The following is a 16,714-nucleotide window of genomic DNA, read 5'->3' as shown; positions in this document are numbered from 1 at the left end:
CGGCGCCCTTCCAGGCGGGAGGGGGCGGGGGCCGCGGTGGGAGCGCGGCCGTGTAGCGGCACGACGGGCACCAGAAGACAGGTCGGGTCAAGAAGCTGCTGTGAACGGGGCAGCCGAACGTGGTCGGCGGACGCACCCCACGTGATGCCGATAGCTGGCAACTGCAGCTCAGAGGATTGTTTCAGCACGTAACCGAAACGCTGCTCGCTTTGGAACTATGAGACACCTGAAGAAGGAAACCAGCGAAGTCACATGCCGGCAAGCAGGCGAGAACGTAAGCCACAAGCTGGTGAGCCAGCCCACGGGGAAGGCAAATCCGGCATGCATTACAGTGCGGTGTCATCCGCAGATTCCCCGGGAAGGTGACCATAATCTTACAAACTGGTTGGACCGCGTTCGTGTTGTTTGCGCCTTCCCCGTCTCCAAAAAGGACCGGGGAGGGAGCCCGCGCAGCGTCCTCCGGGGCGGGCTCTCCCGGGCTCGAGCTGGAACGGCGGGGGCCGCTTCTCTGCCGACGGCAATGTCATTTCTTGGTCGGCACCGTCACCAGTCGCCGGAGAGGCCGGTCCAGTCTCCAACACGGCGGCCGCGGGACACACCGTGCGGTGTCAGAAGCGGTACTAGCCGTGATTGCCCCTGGTCCTGTGAGGCGCAAAAAGCGTGCCCCGTTCACTGTCACGATCTCCTGGCTAGGAGCGCCCGGCACTCGCGGAGCCTTCGACAACCGGTAAACACAGCACTTGCTGGCCGCCTTAGCACCACCTGGTCGCGGACTGGTATACTGGAACTGCCCGATCCCGACGACAGATGTCGGGCCCGGCGAACGGTCACTGGCGGGCGACATCGGTGGCGTGGCGATAGAGGCGGCGAATGGCTTTGGACATTCTGCGTCAACAACAGCCGCGAGAGGCAACCAGACTGGCCGCTTCAGTCGCACTGGAAAAACAGACGAAAAGCGTGCGTAAGCGAACGTGATCCGCCACGACACAAACAGCCAAGCCAAAGGGTGCAACAATCAAATCATACATGCAACCAACACATTATTAAACAGTCATTAACAGTCAATTATCAAACAGTCATTGTTTCTTACCGTTACATAATGTCACACCTGAACCCAGCAGGGACTAGGTCAAAGGTAACTCGGGAAACAAATGAAACGCATATTATTGAGATATCGCTAGGTCAGTACTGTGTGCACTGTTCATGGCTGGTCAGTCCAGTCTGTGGTCGATCGGTCATATCCGACACGCGTCTGCCAATACGGGAACGCCGTACAGGACCCATGTACAGCGCACGGGCTGCGTCAGACCCGGGACGGCGGCAGAGTTCGTCACATCCCCACGACCTCTCCCACAACGTCATCCCCCATGCGGTCACCAGACCACCTCAGACCGCCCGCTCCTCCTTATCCCACCGGGCACCTCCTATGCCGAGACACTGAACTTGCACCTCTCCCGGATGCCAGGTCTGGTCCCGCTCCCCGCTCCCCCGCACGCCGCGCACTCCGAGCCAACCGGCCCAGGCCCGGCGCCGGGTCCGCCGTCACGCACTCGGCTTGGCGCTGGCGGCGCTGCTCCTCGGACCAGAGCTTCATGTCGGCGGCGAACTGACGCAGCGCGCCAGCGACGGTCAGCCAGTCGGCCGGCTGGCGCACCAGACTGCGCAGGCCAGCGCGACAGGCCGTCCAGGCCGCGCGGGCCGCCCGAACCGGTCGTCCACCAGCAAGATGGCGCCCCAGTCGTACCGGTGCCGGATGCAGCGGCCCAGCGCCTGGTTCAGCGCCCTGCCGCCAGAGGCGCGGGTCGGCGGGTCAACGCTTCGTGGTGAACACGAGACACGGGCGGCCCACAGCCAGGCCAGTGGCGAGCCAACCGTGTGGTACGGTCAGAGACAGTAGAGGACGGACGCGATGCGACTCGGGCGCGACAGCAAACAGCGACAGACTGGCAAGCCATACTCGAGCGGGTTCTCTGTGGCGGGTGTGAGCTCCAGGTTCCGCCCCAGCCGTGCTCCGGCCGCTCCACGTTGCCATACTCGAGCGGGTTCTCTGTGGCGGGTGCGAGCTCCAGGCCCCGCCCGAGCCGTGCCCCGGCCGCTCTCCGCTAACCCACCTGTAGGCCTGGATGCCGTACCACTCGTGACCGCTGAGCAGGCCGCGGCTTGAGGCGTGCGCCGTGTTGTACAGCTTCTTCAGGTCCACCTGGATGTCCTTCACGTTCGGGTACGGGATGCCCACCTGTACACACGGGACCACAGCGGTGGGTGGCAAGCTCGCAGACAGTGGCGCAGCCGCGGAAGTCCCCTCCGCCGACTATACTGAGAGCAAAGGACTCCCATAATGGCAAGTGGGCATGTAAAGTGCATCCACACCAGGTTTATACAGTCTACGCCTTATACAGTATGTGCCCACATCCCAAAACCGATGCTATCGCCGAGTGTCAAATGGTTGACTGCTTGGGCCGGTCTCGTGTTAAAACGGAAGAGGTGACGTGAGTTTTTGGCGGTGCTTGACTGCCGTGTCATCTAGACGGCGTGTCTCCGCCCCACAAGGAGCGCTGAAGGCATCAGTCCAGCGCATTGTAAGCCAGCACAGACGCACTTCAGACAGCCCGCTGACGGACGCATGAGTGACCGACTGCGGTCACAGCCGCCAGCGAGCTGAGGCGTGAGCTAACACCACGCCAGGCGGCCCAGCAGCATGCTGCACGGGCTTTTGGTTCGTTTGGACTTCGGCTGGAGTACAGCTCTTTTGGACGGCAACGACCATTGCAGAGCTATGGGACGGAGGAGAGGTGAGCCGTGGGCTGTCGTGGCACGGCCTGGAGCGCTACGGTCGTCTCGGGATATCTCTGCTGGCTATCCTCGCCCCGCCCAGGGCCCCTCCATTGGGGGTGGGAGTGGCAGGCCGGGCGGCACTCCCGCCAGTTCGGCCAGGAAGCCGTCTCCTGACTGACAACCGCAGCATGTCCGGCGGGACGGAGCGCTCAGAGGATTGCGGGTGAAGCCGTGAATGAGAACCGGACGGATCGTTGGACGTGACCCGTACTGTGATGACGGCGCGCGCGCTATCGTCGGAGAAGTCGATGCCCTCGCTGAGTTTGCCGCGGCAGACGGCGAGCAGCAGGGCGCCGGCCTCGTCGCCGTCCACCAGGTGCCGGAACTCGCGCATCATCTCACTGAAATCGCCAGAGCGTCGCGGCTCGCACAGCACCGGCTTGCGCGCCTCCAGCCGCTCCCACAGCCCTGTCGCGCGCCATCTGTGAACACAGCCGGTAACCAGTGGTGTCAGGGGTCGCCGGTGCCAGGAAAAGGAGACCATGCAAATGGCCGAATGCGAAGCACCCTGGTCACTTTTTTCCATTACGTGCTCAGGTACAATCGCCATTTAGCGATATCGGGAAAACATATCCTTACTTTCACAAAAAGTCCAGATAAAATGAGGCGACGCAATAGCGACGATATGGCTCGACGCTGGCAGAAGCCTCTCACAGCGTGCGATCCACCAGCCCGCGCAATGCAACATACTGAACGTCGCCTGAGCCGGGCCATCGCTTCGAACCGAGCCTTTCGAACGCTTCCCTTCAGCCGAGCCTCGCGTCGAGAGGCTCCCGGCTCGCACATCACACACCTCCTGGCCAGCTTGTCGAGCATGGAGTACGAGGGGAAGAAGCAGAGCACGCCGTTGGGGATAGCGGCGCACACGCCGAGCACCAGCCCGCCCAGCTCGTCCTGGAAGCTGAACTGCTCCGAGCTTCGGTACGTGGCGTTCATCGAGCCGCCCTGCGGCCCGTGGCTGATGGCTGCCACGTACACCTGACGGGCGGGAGAGGGGGGGGGGGGGGGGCGTCACACGGAGATCGAGAGCAGAGGGAGCCCTGCGGCCCGTGGACGACGGTCGCCGCACACATACACATGATGGGGGGGGGGGGGGGGGTCGATGTGCACGAAGACACGACGTGGGAGGGAAATACAGAGTTCCAACACCAAAAGGCAAGCGTCACACTAGGATAGACACAATGAAAACGAGTGCCGCGTAGAAATATACACTGGATAGGCCGATGCCATGCTGACAGAAGTTGAGGAGGGGCGGCGTCGCTGTAGGACGGACACAAGACATTGGCAGCGCGGACACCAGAGTCCGTGGTACCTAGCTGGGCCTAGAACGCAGGCCCTTTGCCCAGACCGCAGGCCCCATCACCAGACAGCGGACCCCGTCCCAGACAGCGGTCCCCGTCCCCAGACATTAGGGCCCCGACCCTCGACAGCGGGCCTCGTCCACAGACTGCGGGCCCCGTCCCCTACAGCGGGCCTCGTCCACAGCCTGCAGGCCTCGTCCCAGACAGCGAGCCTCATGCCCAGACATCAGGGCCCGATCATGGACAGCGGGAGCTCCGCGCAGCACCTGCTCGGGCGCGATGACGTGGCTGGCCTCCAGCTTGACCCGGAACGGCACGCCCAGCTCGGACTCGAACGAGCTGAGCGGCGAGAGCGTGCCTGACGCCACGATGACACTGTGCGCCGCCTGGCCGATCGGCGCGAACACCACCGCCGGGTTCAGGCACCAGAAGTGCAAAGCCAGCGCCCAGGCCGGCTGGGCGGCGCGCGGCCGGGCCGACTGCCAGCCACCCTGAGGAGAGCAGCGTTCGGTCAGCGGGCGGCCGGCGCCCACGAGTCGCCCGTCACCGGGGAGACCGCCGCCGCCGCTCCGGCTACGGGCACTTCTCAAGACTACAGCAGACGCGCTTTGTGAAGGCCAGCGGAGACGTGTCGTGTTCTCTGGTCTACGTTTGTTGGACACTCATACCAAGATACCGGTGTCCGGTATTTACGCGTAATCCGACAGTCGCTCCAGTTCACCAGGACTTTTTAACATCACCATTTTAAGACACCTCCACAAGCACTGTCGACCCACACGACCCCACAGAACAGCTGGTAATGCCATCACAACCCCTGCTTTCCCACCAGCGTCAGCCGCACACGAGACGGCCGGAGCGCCGCACCTGCGCGCTCGGCGTCTGCTGACGCGCCATGGAGCGGACCAGCGCGATCCGGAAAGTCGTCGCGGTGCTTCATGTTCTCGCCGTAGATGAAGCCCAGCTCGCGCAGCAGGCTGCCCAGCAGGGCGGTGGTGCCGCTGGTCAGCCGCTGCACGTGCTGCTGCTGCCTCAGCGCCTCCTCGCCGGCCTCAACTCTCCCCCCATGAGGGCCGTGAAAGATGCCCTGCGCGCGGGGCAGGCAGCAGAACAGATGTCCTCAGTGGCAAGCGGCTGCTGCCACGCCCTAGCATGACGCAAGCCCCTTTAGGCACGGCCGCACGCTACTGTGAGGAGCGAGCACTTTGTTCCGATGGCGACCGAGACCTCCCGGACCGGACGGTCTTATTTTTCTAACGTGACTACGGATTGGAATGAGTTCAATAAGAGTCAAGTGCTCACAAGGTTCAGCACATGTGGAGTGGTCAGGGTACTCGTGCATTCTGATCGCCGAGCGACGGATCAGGGGTGCGGGTGGCGGCGCATAAGCGTCGCTCCGCATCTCTCTTCTCTCTCTCTATCTCTCTCTCTCTCTCTCTCTCTCTCTCTCTCTCTCTCTCTCTCTCTCTCTCTTCTCTCTCTCTCTCTCTCTCTCTCTCTCTCTTCTCTCTCTCTCTCTCTCTCTCTCTCTCCTCTCTCTCTCTCTCTCTCTCTCTCTCTCTCTCTCTCTCTCTCTCTCCTCTCTCTCTCTCCTCTCTCTCTCTCTCTCCTCTTTCTCTCTCCTCTCTCTCTCCCTCTCTCTCTCCCTCTCTCTCTCTCCTCTCTCTCTCTCTCTCTCTCTCTCTCTCTCTCTCTCCCTCTCTCTCTCTCTCTCTCTCTCCTCTCTTCTCTCTCCCTCTCCATCTCCATCTCCATCTCCATCTCCATCTCCATCTCCATCTCCATCTCCATCTCCATCTCCATCCCCCTCTCCCTCTCCCTCTCTCCCCTCTCACTCGCAGCTCGGGGAACGCGTCGTATCCGATGCCCATGCTGGTGAAGTGCGCCACCATGTCGGTGCCTGTCAGGATCTTGGACGACCGGTCGAACTCGCGGGTACTGGTCCAGCTTGTCTGAGTGTCGATCCATCCACCTGGCTGATGTGTGACAGCATTGCGTGCCTGCCAGCCACCGACCCGCCCCGTCAAAACACCCCCGTGGCGCGCCAGACAGCCGAGCAAGGCCGACGCACACGACACGCGGAGGGCGGCGTCAGCTGTAGTTCCCACCAACGCCGCTTGACGTGAACGGACACCGGCGCCAGCCATCGCTCCAGCCAGCGGCGGCACCAGGGGCAGCTGTGCCCGGCGTCCGGCGGCTGATGCAGCGCAGGCGCTGCCGCAGTCAGCGGCGGTCGCACCGGACCCGGACACGTCCGGCCCACACAGCGGGGACACAGCCTCCGCGCGACAGCGGCAGTCGCACCGGACCCGGACACGTCCGGCCCACACAGCGGCGACACAGCCTCCGCGCGACAGCGGCGGTCGCACCGGACCCGGACACGTCCGGCCCACAAAGCGGGGACACAGCCTCCGCGGTCAGCGGCAGTGCAGCCGCTCGGCTCACCATGTCCCGACACGCTCAGTTCTCCATGTCCCGACACGCTCGACTCACCATGTCCCGACACGTTCGGCTCGCCATGTCCCGACACGCTCGGCTCACCATGTCCCGACACTCGGCCTGCGTCTTGCGGCCGCCGCTGCCGCACTTTTCCAGGTCCCTGATGGCGTCCTGGATGTGCGCCTGCTGGAACGTCTGGCTGGCCGCCTCCCGCGAGCTGTCCTCGATGTTGTGCGCCTCGTCTAGTATCAGCACCTGGTTCTGCAGGTTGATCTCCAGCTGGCGGCAGAGTCACGCGGTGTTGGTCTGCCGTCAGCTGGATAGACTAACAGTGAACGGTGGGAGCAGCCGATGTGCTCAGGAGCTTACTGGCGGGTCAATTGCGTAAAAAATGGAGGACGCACGCAAGTGATACTTTGCCCAGCTTCAAAACTGCATATAAATAAATCATGTAGCTCGCGCAAACTACATTTGGTACCGACTTCGCCACTAATCGGCTCACCTACAACAATCAAGCACTGACCAATGACCTGCACACCCAGGTCTGGGTCATATCAGGGGGCGGTCCCCCGGGCCGCAAAACCACCCCGCTCAACACCAGACAACGGCATCGTCACCTTCCGTGAATCCCTCCACTTCAGACCACGACATTCCCACTCTCCGTGAATCCCTCCAACCCAGACCATGGCTTCCCCATCCTCCGTGAATCCCTCCAACCCGGACCACGGCATCCCCACCCTCCGTAGACCTCTCCAGCCAAAACCACAGCATTCCCCACCCTCTGTGAATCCCTCCATCCTAGACCACGGCATCCCCACCCTCCGTAGATCCCCCACCCCAGACCACGGCTTCCCCACCCTCCGTGAATCCCTCCACCCCAGACCGCGGCACCCCCACCCTCCGCGGGCCGCTCCACCCCAGACCACGACATCCCCACCCTCCGCGGGTCGCTCCACCCACCGACTCGCGGATGCCTGGCTCCACCAGGTAGTTATAAGGGCAGAACACAATGTCGGCGGCCTCCTTCAGGTTGCGCGCGCCGTAGTAAGGGCAGGCACGGATACGGCGGCCGACGGCGACCAGCTCCTCCAGCGGCCACGCCTCCTCCAGGCCCAAGGCCGCCAGCTGATCGGGATGGTGCAGCCGCTGGCTGGCGCCCGAGAAGAAGCCGCAGCCCTCCTGGCGGCGGGTCGGGCCGGCCGTCAGCGGCCGGCGGGGGGCGCGGCCGGCGCGAGACGGCGAGCACAGGGGGCGCTCCGGAGCCCACCAGCAGTACCGGTCGACGCGGGGCACGGGCTCAGACGTGATGTGAAGCAGGCGCACGCGCAGGACACGATCAGGTGCACACCTGAGCCAGTGGAAGGGTTGTACTCTACAGCTCGTCCCATAAAGTCGCCAACAAGTGAACATGGCGTCAAACCAGCTGAAGGCCACAGCAACGTTCACCAGCAGTGAGGTCGACAACTGAAGGCGTCGGTTTTCGATGACGTCTTCGACGGCAAACAACCAACAACCCCAGGCCGCAGACGAGCTGGATGCGCTAGGAGATCGGTGCAGGCGCCGGACAGTGCTGCGGTGGGACGCGGGGCGGCCAGCCGGTCAGCCCGGTGGGGGGGGGGGGGGGCTCACCTGGTTGTACCGGTCACGGAGCTCTCGGCAGCCGTCGTTCTTGTTGGCGGAGCGCGACACTATCGGGTGGATGCAGGCGTGCTCTCGGCTGGCCAGTACAGTCATCCTGAGGAGGACATGCGCCAGTCAGCCGCGGGTCGCGGGGTCGCGCTGGGGGGTCACGCTTGGGCAGAGGGAGAGAGAGAGAGAGAGAGAGGAGAGAGAGAGAGAGGAGAGGAGAGAGAGAGAGAGAGAGAGAGAGAGAGAGAGAGAGAGAGAGAGGGGGGGGGGGGAGACGGTGTGTTCAGAACACGGCCTTCAGTGCCGACTCATGCAGCTCGTGTGTACAACACAGCCCGATGAAAATTCACTGTATGTACAGCTCACTTCGGGTGGAAAACGTCACCAACAAAACATCGATAGCATCCTGCTTAAGATTGAAAGGCTTGCTGAACTTTTGCACCTGCATTCCTCACATCATTATGGGTTACCACGACCGCACCCTGTGACCTCCGTCGCTGTTCACCAGCCCAGCCGTATGCTTCAGAGACCTTCAGCTTCTTTGGGAGCATCAAGCAGATTTGTGTTAAGCATCAGTCTTGCAGTACACGGCCTCGATCGCACGTTTGCTGCCAGGCTCCCCAGGTGGCACCTGTTTAATCACCTACACCTCACAGCCTTTACCTCCAGCAAACAGAGGCAACTTACCAATGAAGCACAGAGGCTGCTCTTTATGATCAGGCATTATTCCAATACGCAACTGCAAAGAAACACAAATTCTAAGATCAAATGATCCGCTGTTTTGAAAATAGATATATGATGGGCTGGACTTAAGCCTCAAAAAGATTGGAACTTCCACGTATAACTCCGCTCTCCATCTGAGTAACGTGAAAATTTAACTGATCGCGAAAACTGCACCCGTAACTGTAACAGATGCGTAAGAAAAGCTTTGTTAAACAAGCCGGACATATTGGCAAAGTTTTTAAATTTGAACTGGAAAGGAACAAACAAACAACAAAAACAGACCCAATGTGGTTGGTGGGAGGCACTGATGACAAACATGAAGACGCGTCAGCAGCTGTGGCTGGAAATTTGTTGTCGCTTGCTAGAGTGCTCCAAAAGCAGTTTGTTAATATCGATTCGCTACATCCCAACATATCGCCAGAGCCGGGGCTGGCACTTTTAAGTCCCTTATGGTATAGGGGCATGCAAACCTGTTCGCTGTTACTTGTTGTTCGCTCTTTCATAATTTGCACAAAGTAACTTGTGGAGCCCCCAACCCTACCAACAGAAGCCGGTAAAAGCCAAGCACATTTTCTTACCCTGCGTTTTGCGGACACGCAGGTTCAAAAAGTGGCGATGCTAGTGGTGATTTGGGGACCTGACTTGAAAAATCGGGACCACATGCCTCCCTTGATGTATTTGCGGCCGCCGACCTCTGGTCGACCTTGCGGAGTTAAGAAGTCAGCCGTCTTGCTGGGATCACCGCTGGATTTATTTTGCTACTCTACATACAGGAACATTTCAAAGTTTGCTCACCACTTTGATGTGACGGTAAGAGTTGATCTCGCACCAGATGGTCGCGATTGAAAAGAGCCTTTTACAGGCACGTGATCAACTACACTGAACGGATTGCTACAACGATGGCCATGGAAACATGATCACCTATATAAAACTAATCCCTCGACCATACAGAAGCGTCGGTTAAACCCAAGAATAAAAGTAATTTGGGGAAGAAAACCTTGCTTTGCTCCAACACATGTCCAGGTCCGTTTTGAGCACCAGCGCTTGTATACCGTTTTCGGCCAACTGAGACACAATGCTAGGTTAATTGGTGAAAGCTTTCCACTTATCGGGGTTCGCAGTTCACCGGGCCATTTCTCGCACATCTTCTAAATCTTCCAACAAGGTATCCGAGGCCTTTCAAGTATGAAGTTCACTTGGGTCAACATCAAAACCGAGCGGCATATAACAATAGTCATGCCGTAATTGACCGGAATGATTCTTAGGATTTCGGTTGTCGAAGAAGTTTCCTCCCTCGACCTCCTCCGTCCGGCGAAAAATACACGAACGACCTGTCTCCTTTATTCTGTTGTGCCCACCCTATGTAATATGATACATTTTACTCTGCCCATTTGTGTGCTTCGGAAATTGACTTCAATAACTTAAAAAGGTGAGAATCAGACACATTTCAGCAATAAGCGACCACATGCGTGAAACTACGGGTAGCCATTTCAAACGTCATGGACCAGGCTGCATTCCAGAAAAAATATACGAAAGCTGGATAAGAAAAGTAGGTTCTGTGTTTTGAGGAGAGGAGTAATTGTTTTACACATTCCCCAAGGCTATTTTAGTCCCATCACATGGTAATTGGATCACAACACGATCCAATACCTAACTCTGCCCATTCTTGCGCTTTGACAGAAACCTTAAGTAATTCCAATAATCAAGAACCAGTTCGCTTTGGTACAAAATGCCGTACTACAGATACACAGAACGCGTGTTGTGCCCGATTGCCCCGGTTGCGTAAGTGAAACCAGCCTCTCCGAGCACCGTGAAGCTTTGGCTTAGTTCAATAAGTGAATAAAATACTTATCTGGGTATGACGGGCTTGTCCATTTCTTGGTTAGAGGCAATGCTTGTCTGATAAAGGTACATAAATGCTACGTTAGCTGGGCCACAGAGTAATTAAAACAACAATTTAATGGCCAGGTTGCTCCGTTTTGTGCTTCAATGGATAACCTAAGGTGCTTTCAATAGGTGGGACTCACTTCACTTCGGTGATCACCTATTTCATTCAGAACTTACCCAAAGTGGCCACACATCAACAACGGACCACATACAACGATCCTGTCTCAAGCATCTCCAGCACATATTTTCGATGACAGGGCACGTTTTCTGCCCCTCTCATAGCGAAATCATACCCTAACAACCCGCTCGCCTGCAACATTTTCCAGGAGACCGACCGGATGAACACAGCGCCACTCGGCGCGGAACAATTAAATATCTCGCAGCGCGGGCGGCGGCCCCGGTCCCCAGCTCGTCTGCCAGCGCGACGGGGGGGGGGGGGGGAGGCTCTCGGGCGCGCCGCGCCGCCGCCGGCCGTCGATTGGCGCGGCCCCTGCGCGCCATTTGCACGCGGCGGCGGCGGCGGGCGCGGGCGCGCGCCGCGTCATCAGAATGGCGTCTGTTCCGCCGCCGGCGGCTCTAATTGTGACGGCGGCCGCCGGCGCCGTATGCTGGCGCACGCACGATCGGCGGCTGGGCGTGCCGACTCAGCAGGCTGGCCTGGGAAGTCGCCGCCGCCGCCCCGCGCGGGCCGGCGGAGCCCGAGCACTTCACGTCGGCAGCGGGCAGCGACGCCGCTTGAGAGGGGTCTCACGCGATCGCGTCGAGCGACGACACTGCTCAAGCCACTGCACTGCCCTAAGACTAGCCTCTGAGCTTCTGATGATGTAAGAATTGGTCTATGGAAATACTTGTTGAGAATGCTGAAGAGAGAAGCGTCAAAATGAATGATGAGGGATAGAAAATAAAGTGAACGCAATCAAACTGAGAAAAGAATTGAACAGCTATTAATATACAACATTGTCCCTTATTCTCCTCATTCGTTGGTAACATTTTTGTCTGGAGTGTTACCAGTATCGTGCGATAATTCTGAAAAATTTGGCCTTAGAGCGTACCTTGTCATGAGCTGCAGCACGCCTGAATCGAATGTTTGGCAGACGTGTCTTCATCGTGACATTGTTGTAGCATATAGTGTCACGGCCTAAGACAAAGCGCACAACTGGCAATATTCCACGCTTTGAAGGATAGATTGCGAGTCAAAAGGCTAAAGGTCATTTTCTACCTTCAAGCACAATGCAGTGTCCAACATCGATGTGGCGACCAGGGAACATCATGCATAATGGCGAACTAATCTGAAGAGTCGCTGTCGAACATTGCTCTTTGTACGCCTCAAAGGCTGCGGCTCGGGCCACCACAGACCACCAGCTCGAGCTGAGCGGCGGCGTCCGAGAACAGACCGTGTGGCGCCGGCGTCAGCAGGGCCCCCGGCTCACCATGACGCCACCCCAGGCTGTTGTGGCGTCAGAACCAGGCCCGCTCCTTCTGGCACTTCGGCATTGCGGAAATGAGGGCCACGAGCTGATGTCACTGCCGCCTGGCCGCCAGGCAGGAATTGTAAACAAACCCAAACAAGCGCCGAGCATCGGTATCAGCGAACGACGGGTGCTAACTGTGAATTTCTGACAATTGCAGAGAACTAATGAGTCACGGTACAGCAGTTTGATATGCAGGTGTCTGACGTCAAGTTTGGGTTCCGATGCATTTATTTGTCAGCGGGCATTTTGCATGATAGATGGTATGGACGAAAAATTTACACTGCGCTGGACATTGCGTCGCACTACTTAACGCCTGTCTCCGAACATGTTCGTGCTCTTCACCGTTTCAAGACATGCTGAAGGTTTTGAACACGACTTGCTGGAAATCACCGTACCTGGTGATGATCATTGTTACATTCATTATATATATATATATATATATATATATATATATATATGCCAATTTGCTATGATTTAATTTGAGGATTGTACGATTCGTTGGGAACTGGGTGTAACAATTTGAGCTCTTGCTTTGGAAGCGGGGCGCTTTACATTGTTAACTAGCTCTGACTCAAACGGTCAACGCGTCCTCTGGCAAGTACGTGGACAAAGAGTAGCTAAAATGTTATCCTTGAATCATGAATGCCCTAAGCGGCCAGGTTGCCGAGAAGTGGAGAAATGGAGAAGCTCAGACTATGGATCATGCAGCTTGTGATAGTTTCCATGGTTCGCAGAGCAAATCGCTCAAACCTCTTGAAATTTTAGAGCCCTTAAAGGGAGTATTCCACATTTCTATGGGGTTCTTAACTGAAAAAGCCATCTTGAAGAAAACAAGGCGCAATTCACAGCTCTTTCCTTCTGAAGTCCTTAGCCCTCTCGTTTCTGAGCTACACGAAGATGATCTTTTACCCGCGAAGACGGAGACTTTTTCGAGAAGTTTTTTCAGGGTCCCCTTGACATACATGGTGTCATAACAACGATATCCAAATCTGCCATTCCATGGCCATGCAGCGATCAAGGCATATACAAATATAACCGTGGAGTCGTTCATCCCCGGCGTTCGTGAGAACGATTTCCAGATGTAACGGCCGTCAGGTGGCCCTCAATCAATGTTGTGCAGGTTACGATGACGCAATCAAACAATGACGTATCGAGGAGCATGTTTACAAATATACAAATTGTGTTGTCTACAGCAGTATTTTCTACTTAAAAGTATGCAAATAATCATAAATGGGCTTGCTTCATCATATCTCATCCTGGCTTCAATATCTTCAAATGTGAAGCATTTCCTCTAACTTTGTTGCCAGGACTACCTCGGGTCGAACGAACTCTGACCGCATATCGGATGCAATTTATTGATGCAAAGCATTCTGACCAATGAGAAGACTAAAAAAGCACGACGAAGGTACGAAGGTAAAAAGAAGGAAGGTAAGACGCCCTGCGCTAGTGTACAACTGTGGGCGCGCAGTGCGGTATGTCCGGCCGTCCCAGCATCTGAACCTGCATTATGTGCGAAACGTGGAAAGAGACTATTAGAATCCCCTGACCACGTAAATCAGCTAAATGACCTAATCACCTACACTGTGTGTACTGCCTGACGCAGCAGCACAACCACGATGAAACCCTTGCTTGCAGCAGTACATCCAAATACTGAATGTTTGTCCAATGTCCCAACGCATCAGTTAAACGCTTGGATTCGCGACAGAACTCAACATCCTGGGCTGCTGATTCGGTGTGTGTGCGTCAAGTGTGGAGTGTGGGTGGGATGGAGGGGCAGGGTGGCGTGGTGCTTTACTGGCATACTACCTGCATCGCGAGCATGTAACTTGACGGGGGCCCGAAGAAAACCCCCAACGCTGTGGATTGGCCCGATTACGTGCAATAACACCAACTAACTAAAATGCTGCAACTAGACACCTTCTTACAGCGAGGGCACGTAACCTCTGAAAAACGAGCATGATGTATAAAAAGGCCAAACACATGAATCGCAACGAACACAGAAAAACGAACAGCTACGAGATTAAACTCACCATAGGTGACGAAATATGCAGTCTTCTGAGTTTGCTATCATCGAAAGCTGTCCTTTTCACCTTCCGTGCATACGTCGAGTCCAGCGCCCCACAACATCACGAACGATTCCTCCTCAATTCTCACATTTTCCAAACCCTTACCCGCGTGCCATGTCGCCCCATTCACCATCCCTATCCCAGCGTCGCTCTTTCCAAGTCCACCAAACACATTCTCTTACTTGTTCTTGAAGACGGATGCAAAAGTCGCCGCTGTACTCGTTACAACAACTGATACTACTGCCAATTTTTCGGTTCATACCCCTTTCCCTTGTACGGTTAAAATGATATCCCAAAAACCAAATTTCTCATCCCTCGTAAATCCTCTACTAAGTGAATACTGTTTCTCTTGAGCTTTGTCTTCTTACGTCACGCACTGAAACTTATGCACTGAAACACTGTCATAGGGGAAACACTAGCGACGCACAATGCCCTCTGCAGAGCCAAGGCTGCAGTTCAAACTTCGCAGAATAATTATCGTGTTAAGACAAAAACCATCGAAAAGGAAAAACACGAAATGAGTACAGGGAGAGGGCATGCTGCAACTTACCATGCATGCAAATGAGGCGATTTTTTTTGTCGGCTCGATCCATACGTGGAGACCTTGCCTCATGCAGCACACCACATATGTGGTGATTGAAAGCTTCAGGTCGGTCGCCACAGAAGGCTCCCTTTCACGTGTCGCCACGATAAGGCTCCCTACCACAGGTAGTCCCGGGAGGCTTCACCAGCCACAGGTAGCCACGGAAGGCTTCCTCCGCCACAGGAGACTTCCCCGCCACAGGTAACCACGGAATTCCTCCGCCACAGGAGGCTTCCCCGCCACAGGCAACCACGGAATTCCTCCGCCACAGGAGGCTTCCCCAGCCACAGGTAGCCGCGAGAGGCATCCCCAGTCACAGGGCGCCACGGGAGGCTTCCCCAGCGACAGGTAGCCGCGAGAGGCTTCCCCAGTCACAGGGCGCCACGGAAGGCTTCCCCAGCCACAGGTAGCCGTGAGAGGCTTCCCCAGTCACAGGGCGCCACGGAAGGCTTCCCCTACCACAGGCAACCACCAAAAGGTGTTATCCAGTCCACCATCCACCATCCAGTCTCCGCACGCACTTGATAACACTTCACAACGTCCGGAGAGTTAACTGGCCGAAACGTTGCGTATTAACTAGCCCACCTGACGAGGACGACGGTCCGGCCAATCGTTCCACCAGTCACACTTCCTTACTCCGCCTAATCCGCCAATGCGCATTAATATGTCTGCCTTACTCTGCCCAGTCTATCTATATTAAAACTGCAAACGACGACCTACGTAACAAATATAACGCTCGTGAGATTGCGTAACAGTTTCAGAATGGTTTGGGGAATGGGCACATGCATTCAGAAGTCGCAGTTCGCATCCGTACGCATAAATTTGTCAACGGCTTCCCAACCTTCCCACGGTTGGCTCGCCACGTCGGTTAGTCGCCCTCCGCGGCTAGCCAGGTCAGCTAGTCGCTCTCCGCGGATAGCCGGGTCGGTTAGTCGCCCTCCACGGCTAGCGGGGTCGGTTAGTCGCCCTCCACGACTAGCCAGGTTGGTTAGTCGCCCTCCACGGGTAGCCAGGTCGGCTGGTCGCCCTCCACGGCTATCTAGGTCGGTTGGTCGCCCTCCGTGGCTTGCCAGGTCGGTTGGTCGCCCTCCACGACTAGCCGGGTCGGTTAGTCGCCCTCTACGGGTAGCCAGGTCGGTTAGTCGCTCTCCGCGGCTAGCCGGTTCGGTTGGTCGCCCTCCACGACTAGCCGGGTCGGTTAGTCGCCCTCTACGGGTAGCCAGCTCCGTTAGTCGCTCTCCGCGGCTAGCCGGGTCGGTTGGTCGCCCTCCACGGGAAGTCAGGTCGGCTGGTCGCCCTCCACGGCTAGCTAGGTCGGTTGGTCGCCCTCCACGACTAGCCGGGTCGGTTAATCGCTCTCCACGGGTAGCCAGGTCGGCTGGTCGCCCTTCACGGCTAGCTAGGTCGGTTGGTCGCCCTCCACGACTAGCCGGGTCGGTTAATCGCTCTCCACGGGTAGCCAGGTCGGCTGGTCGCCCTCCACGGCTAGCTAGGTCGGTTGGTCGCCCTCCACGACTAGCCGGGTCGGTTAATCGCTCCCCACGGGTAGCCAGGTCGGCTGGTCGCCCTTCACGGCTAGCTAGGTCGGTTGGTCGCCCTCCACGACTAGCCGGGTCGGTTAGTCGCTCTCCACGGGTAGCCAGGTCGGCTGGTCGCCCTTCACGGCTACCTAGGTCGGTTGGTCGCCCTCCGTGGCTTGCCAGGTCGGTTGGTCGCCCTCCACGGCCAGCCGAACACAGTTTGCCACTACAAAGCCTGAGGGCGAGGCAGAGGCACCGTCGG

The 16,714-nt window shown here is 57.4% G+C and overlaps 1 protein-coding gene and 1 long non-coding RNA gene across 2 annotated transcripts in view; both read right to left on the bottom strand.

The window, feature by feature from the left end:
- The window catches only part of LOC119111860 (uncharacterized), a 947-nt gene extending 461 nt beyond the window's left edge, over nt 1-486 (bottom strand). The window contains exon 1 of the long non-coding RNA XR_005095632.1: nt 379-486. This is a non-coding gene — a long non-coding RNA (uncharacterized LOC119111860). The remainder of the gene's footprint in view (nt 1-378) is intronic.
- A 749-nt stretch (nt 487-1,235) lies between these two features.
- The window catches only part of LOC119111629 (Fanconi anemia group J protein homolog), a 38,666-nt gene continuing 23,187 nt past the window's right edge, over nt 1,236-16,714 (bottom strand). Inside the window, exons 5-16 of the mRNA XM_037235437.1 lie at nt 8,202-8,307; nt 7,533-7,751; nt 6,675-6,851; nt 5,973-6,133; nt 5,001-5,067; nt 4,403-4,627; nt 3,629-3,813; nt 3,047-3,257; nt 2,112-2,236; nt 1,696-1,783; nt 1,504-1,606; nt 1,236-1,252 (exon numbers count right to left, since the gene is read on the bottom strand). Coding sequence (XP_037091332.1) covers nt 1,236-1,252; nt 1,504-1,606; nt 1,696-1,783; nt 2,112-2,236; nt 3,047-3,257; nt 3,629-3,813; nt 4,403-4,627; nt 5,001-5,067; nt 5,973-6,133; nt 6,675-6,851; nt 7,533-7,751; nt 8,202-8,307 — 1,684 coding nt within the window. The remainder of the gene's footprint in view (nt 1,253-1,503; nt 1,607-1,695; nt 1,784-2,111; nt 2,237-3,046; nt 3,258-3,628; nt 3,814-4,402; nt 4,628-5,000; nt 5,068-5,972; nt 6,134-6,674; nt 6,852-7,532; nt 7,752-8,201; nt 8,308-16,714) is intronic.

The sequence above is a fragment of the Pollicipes pollicipes genome, unplaced genomic scaffold (assembly GCF_011947565.3).
Source record: "Pollicipes pollicipes isolate AB1234 unplaced genomic scaffold, Ppol_2.1 Scaffold_7261;HRSCAF=8764_pilon_pilon_pilon, whole genome shotgun sequence".
Taxonomy (NCBI): Eukaryota; Metazoa; Arthropoda; class Thecostraca; order Pollicipedomorpha; family Pollicipedidae; genus Pollicipes; species Pollicipes pollicipes.
This window is presented reverse-complemented; position numbering and strand designations above follow the sequence as displayed.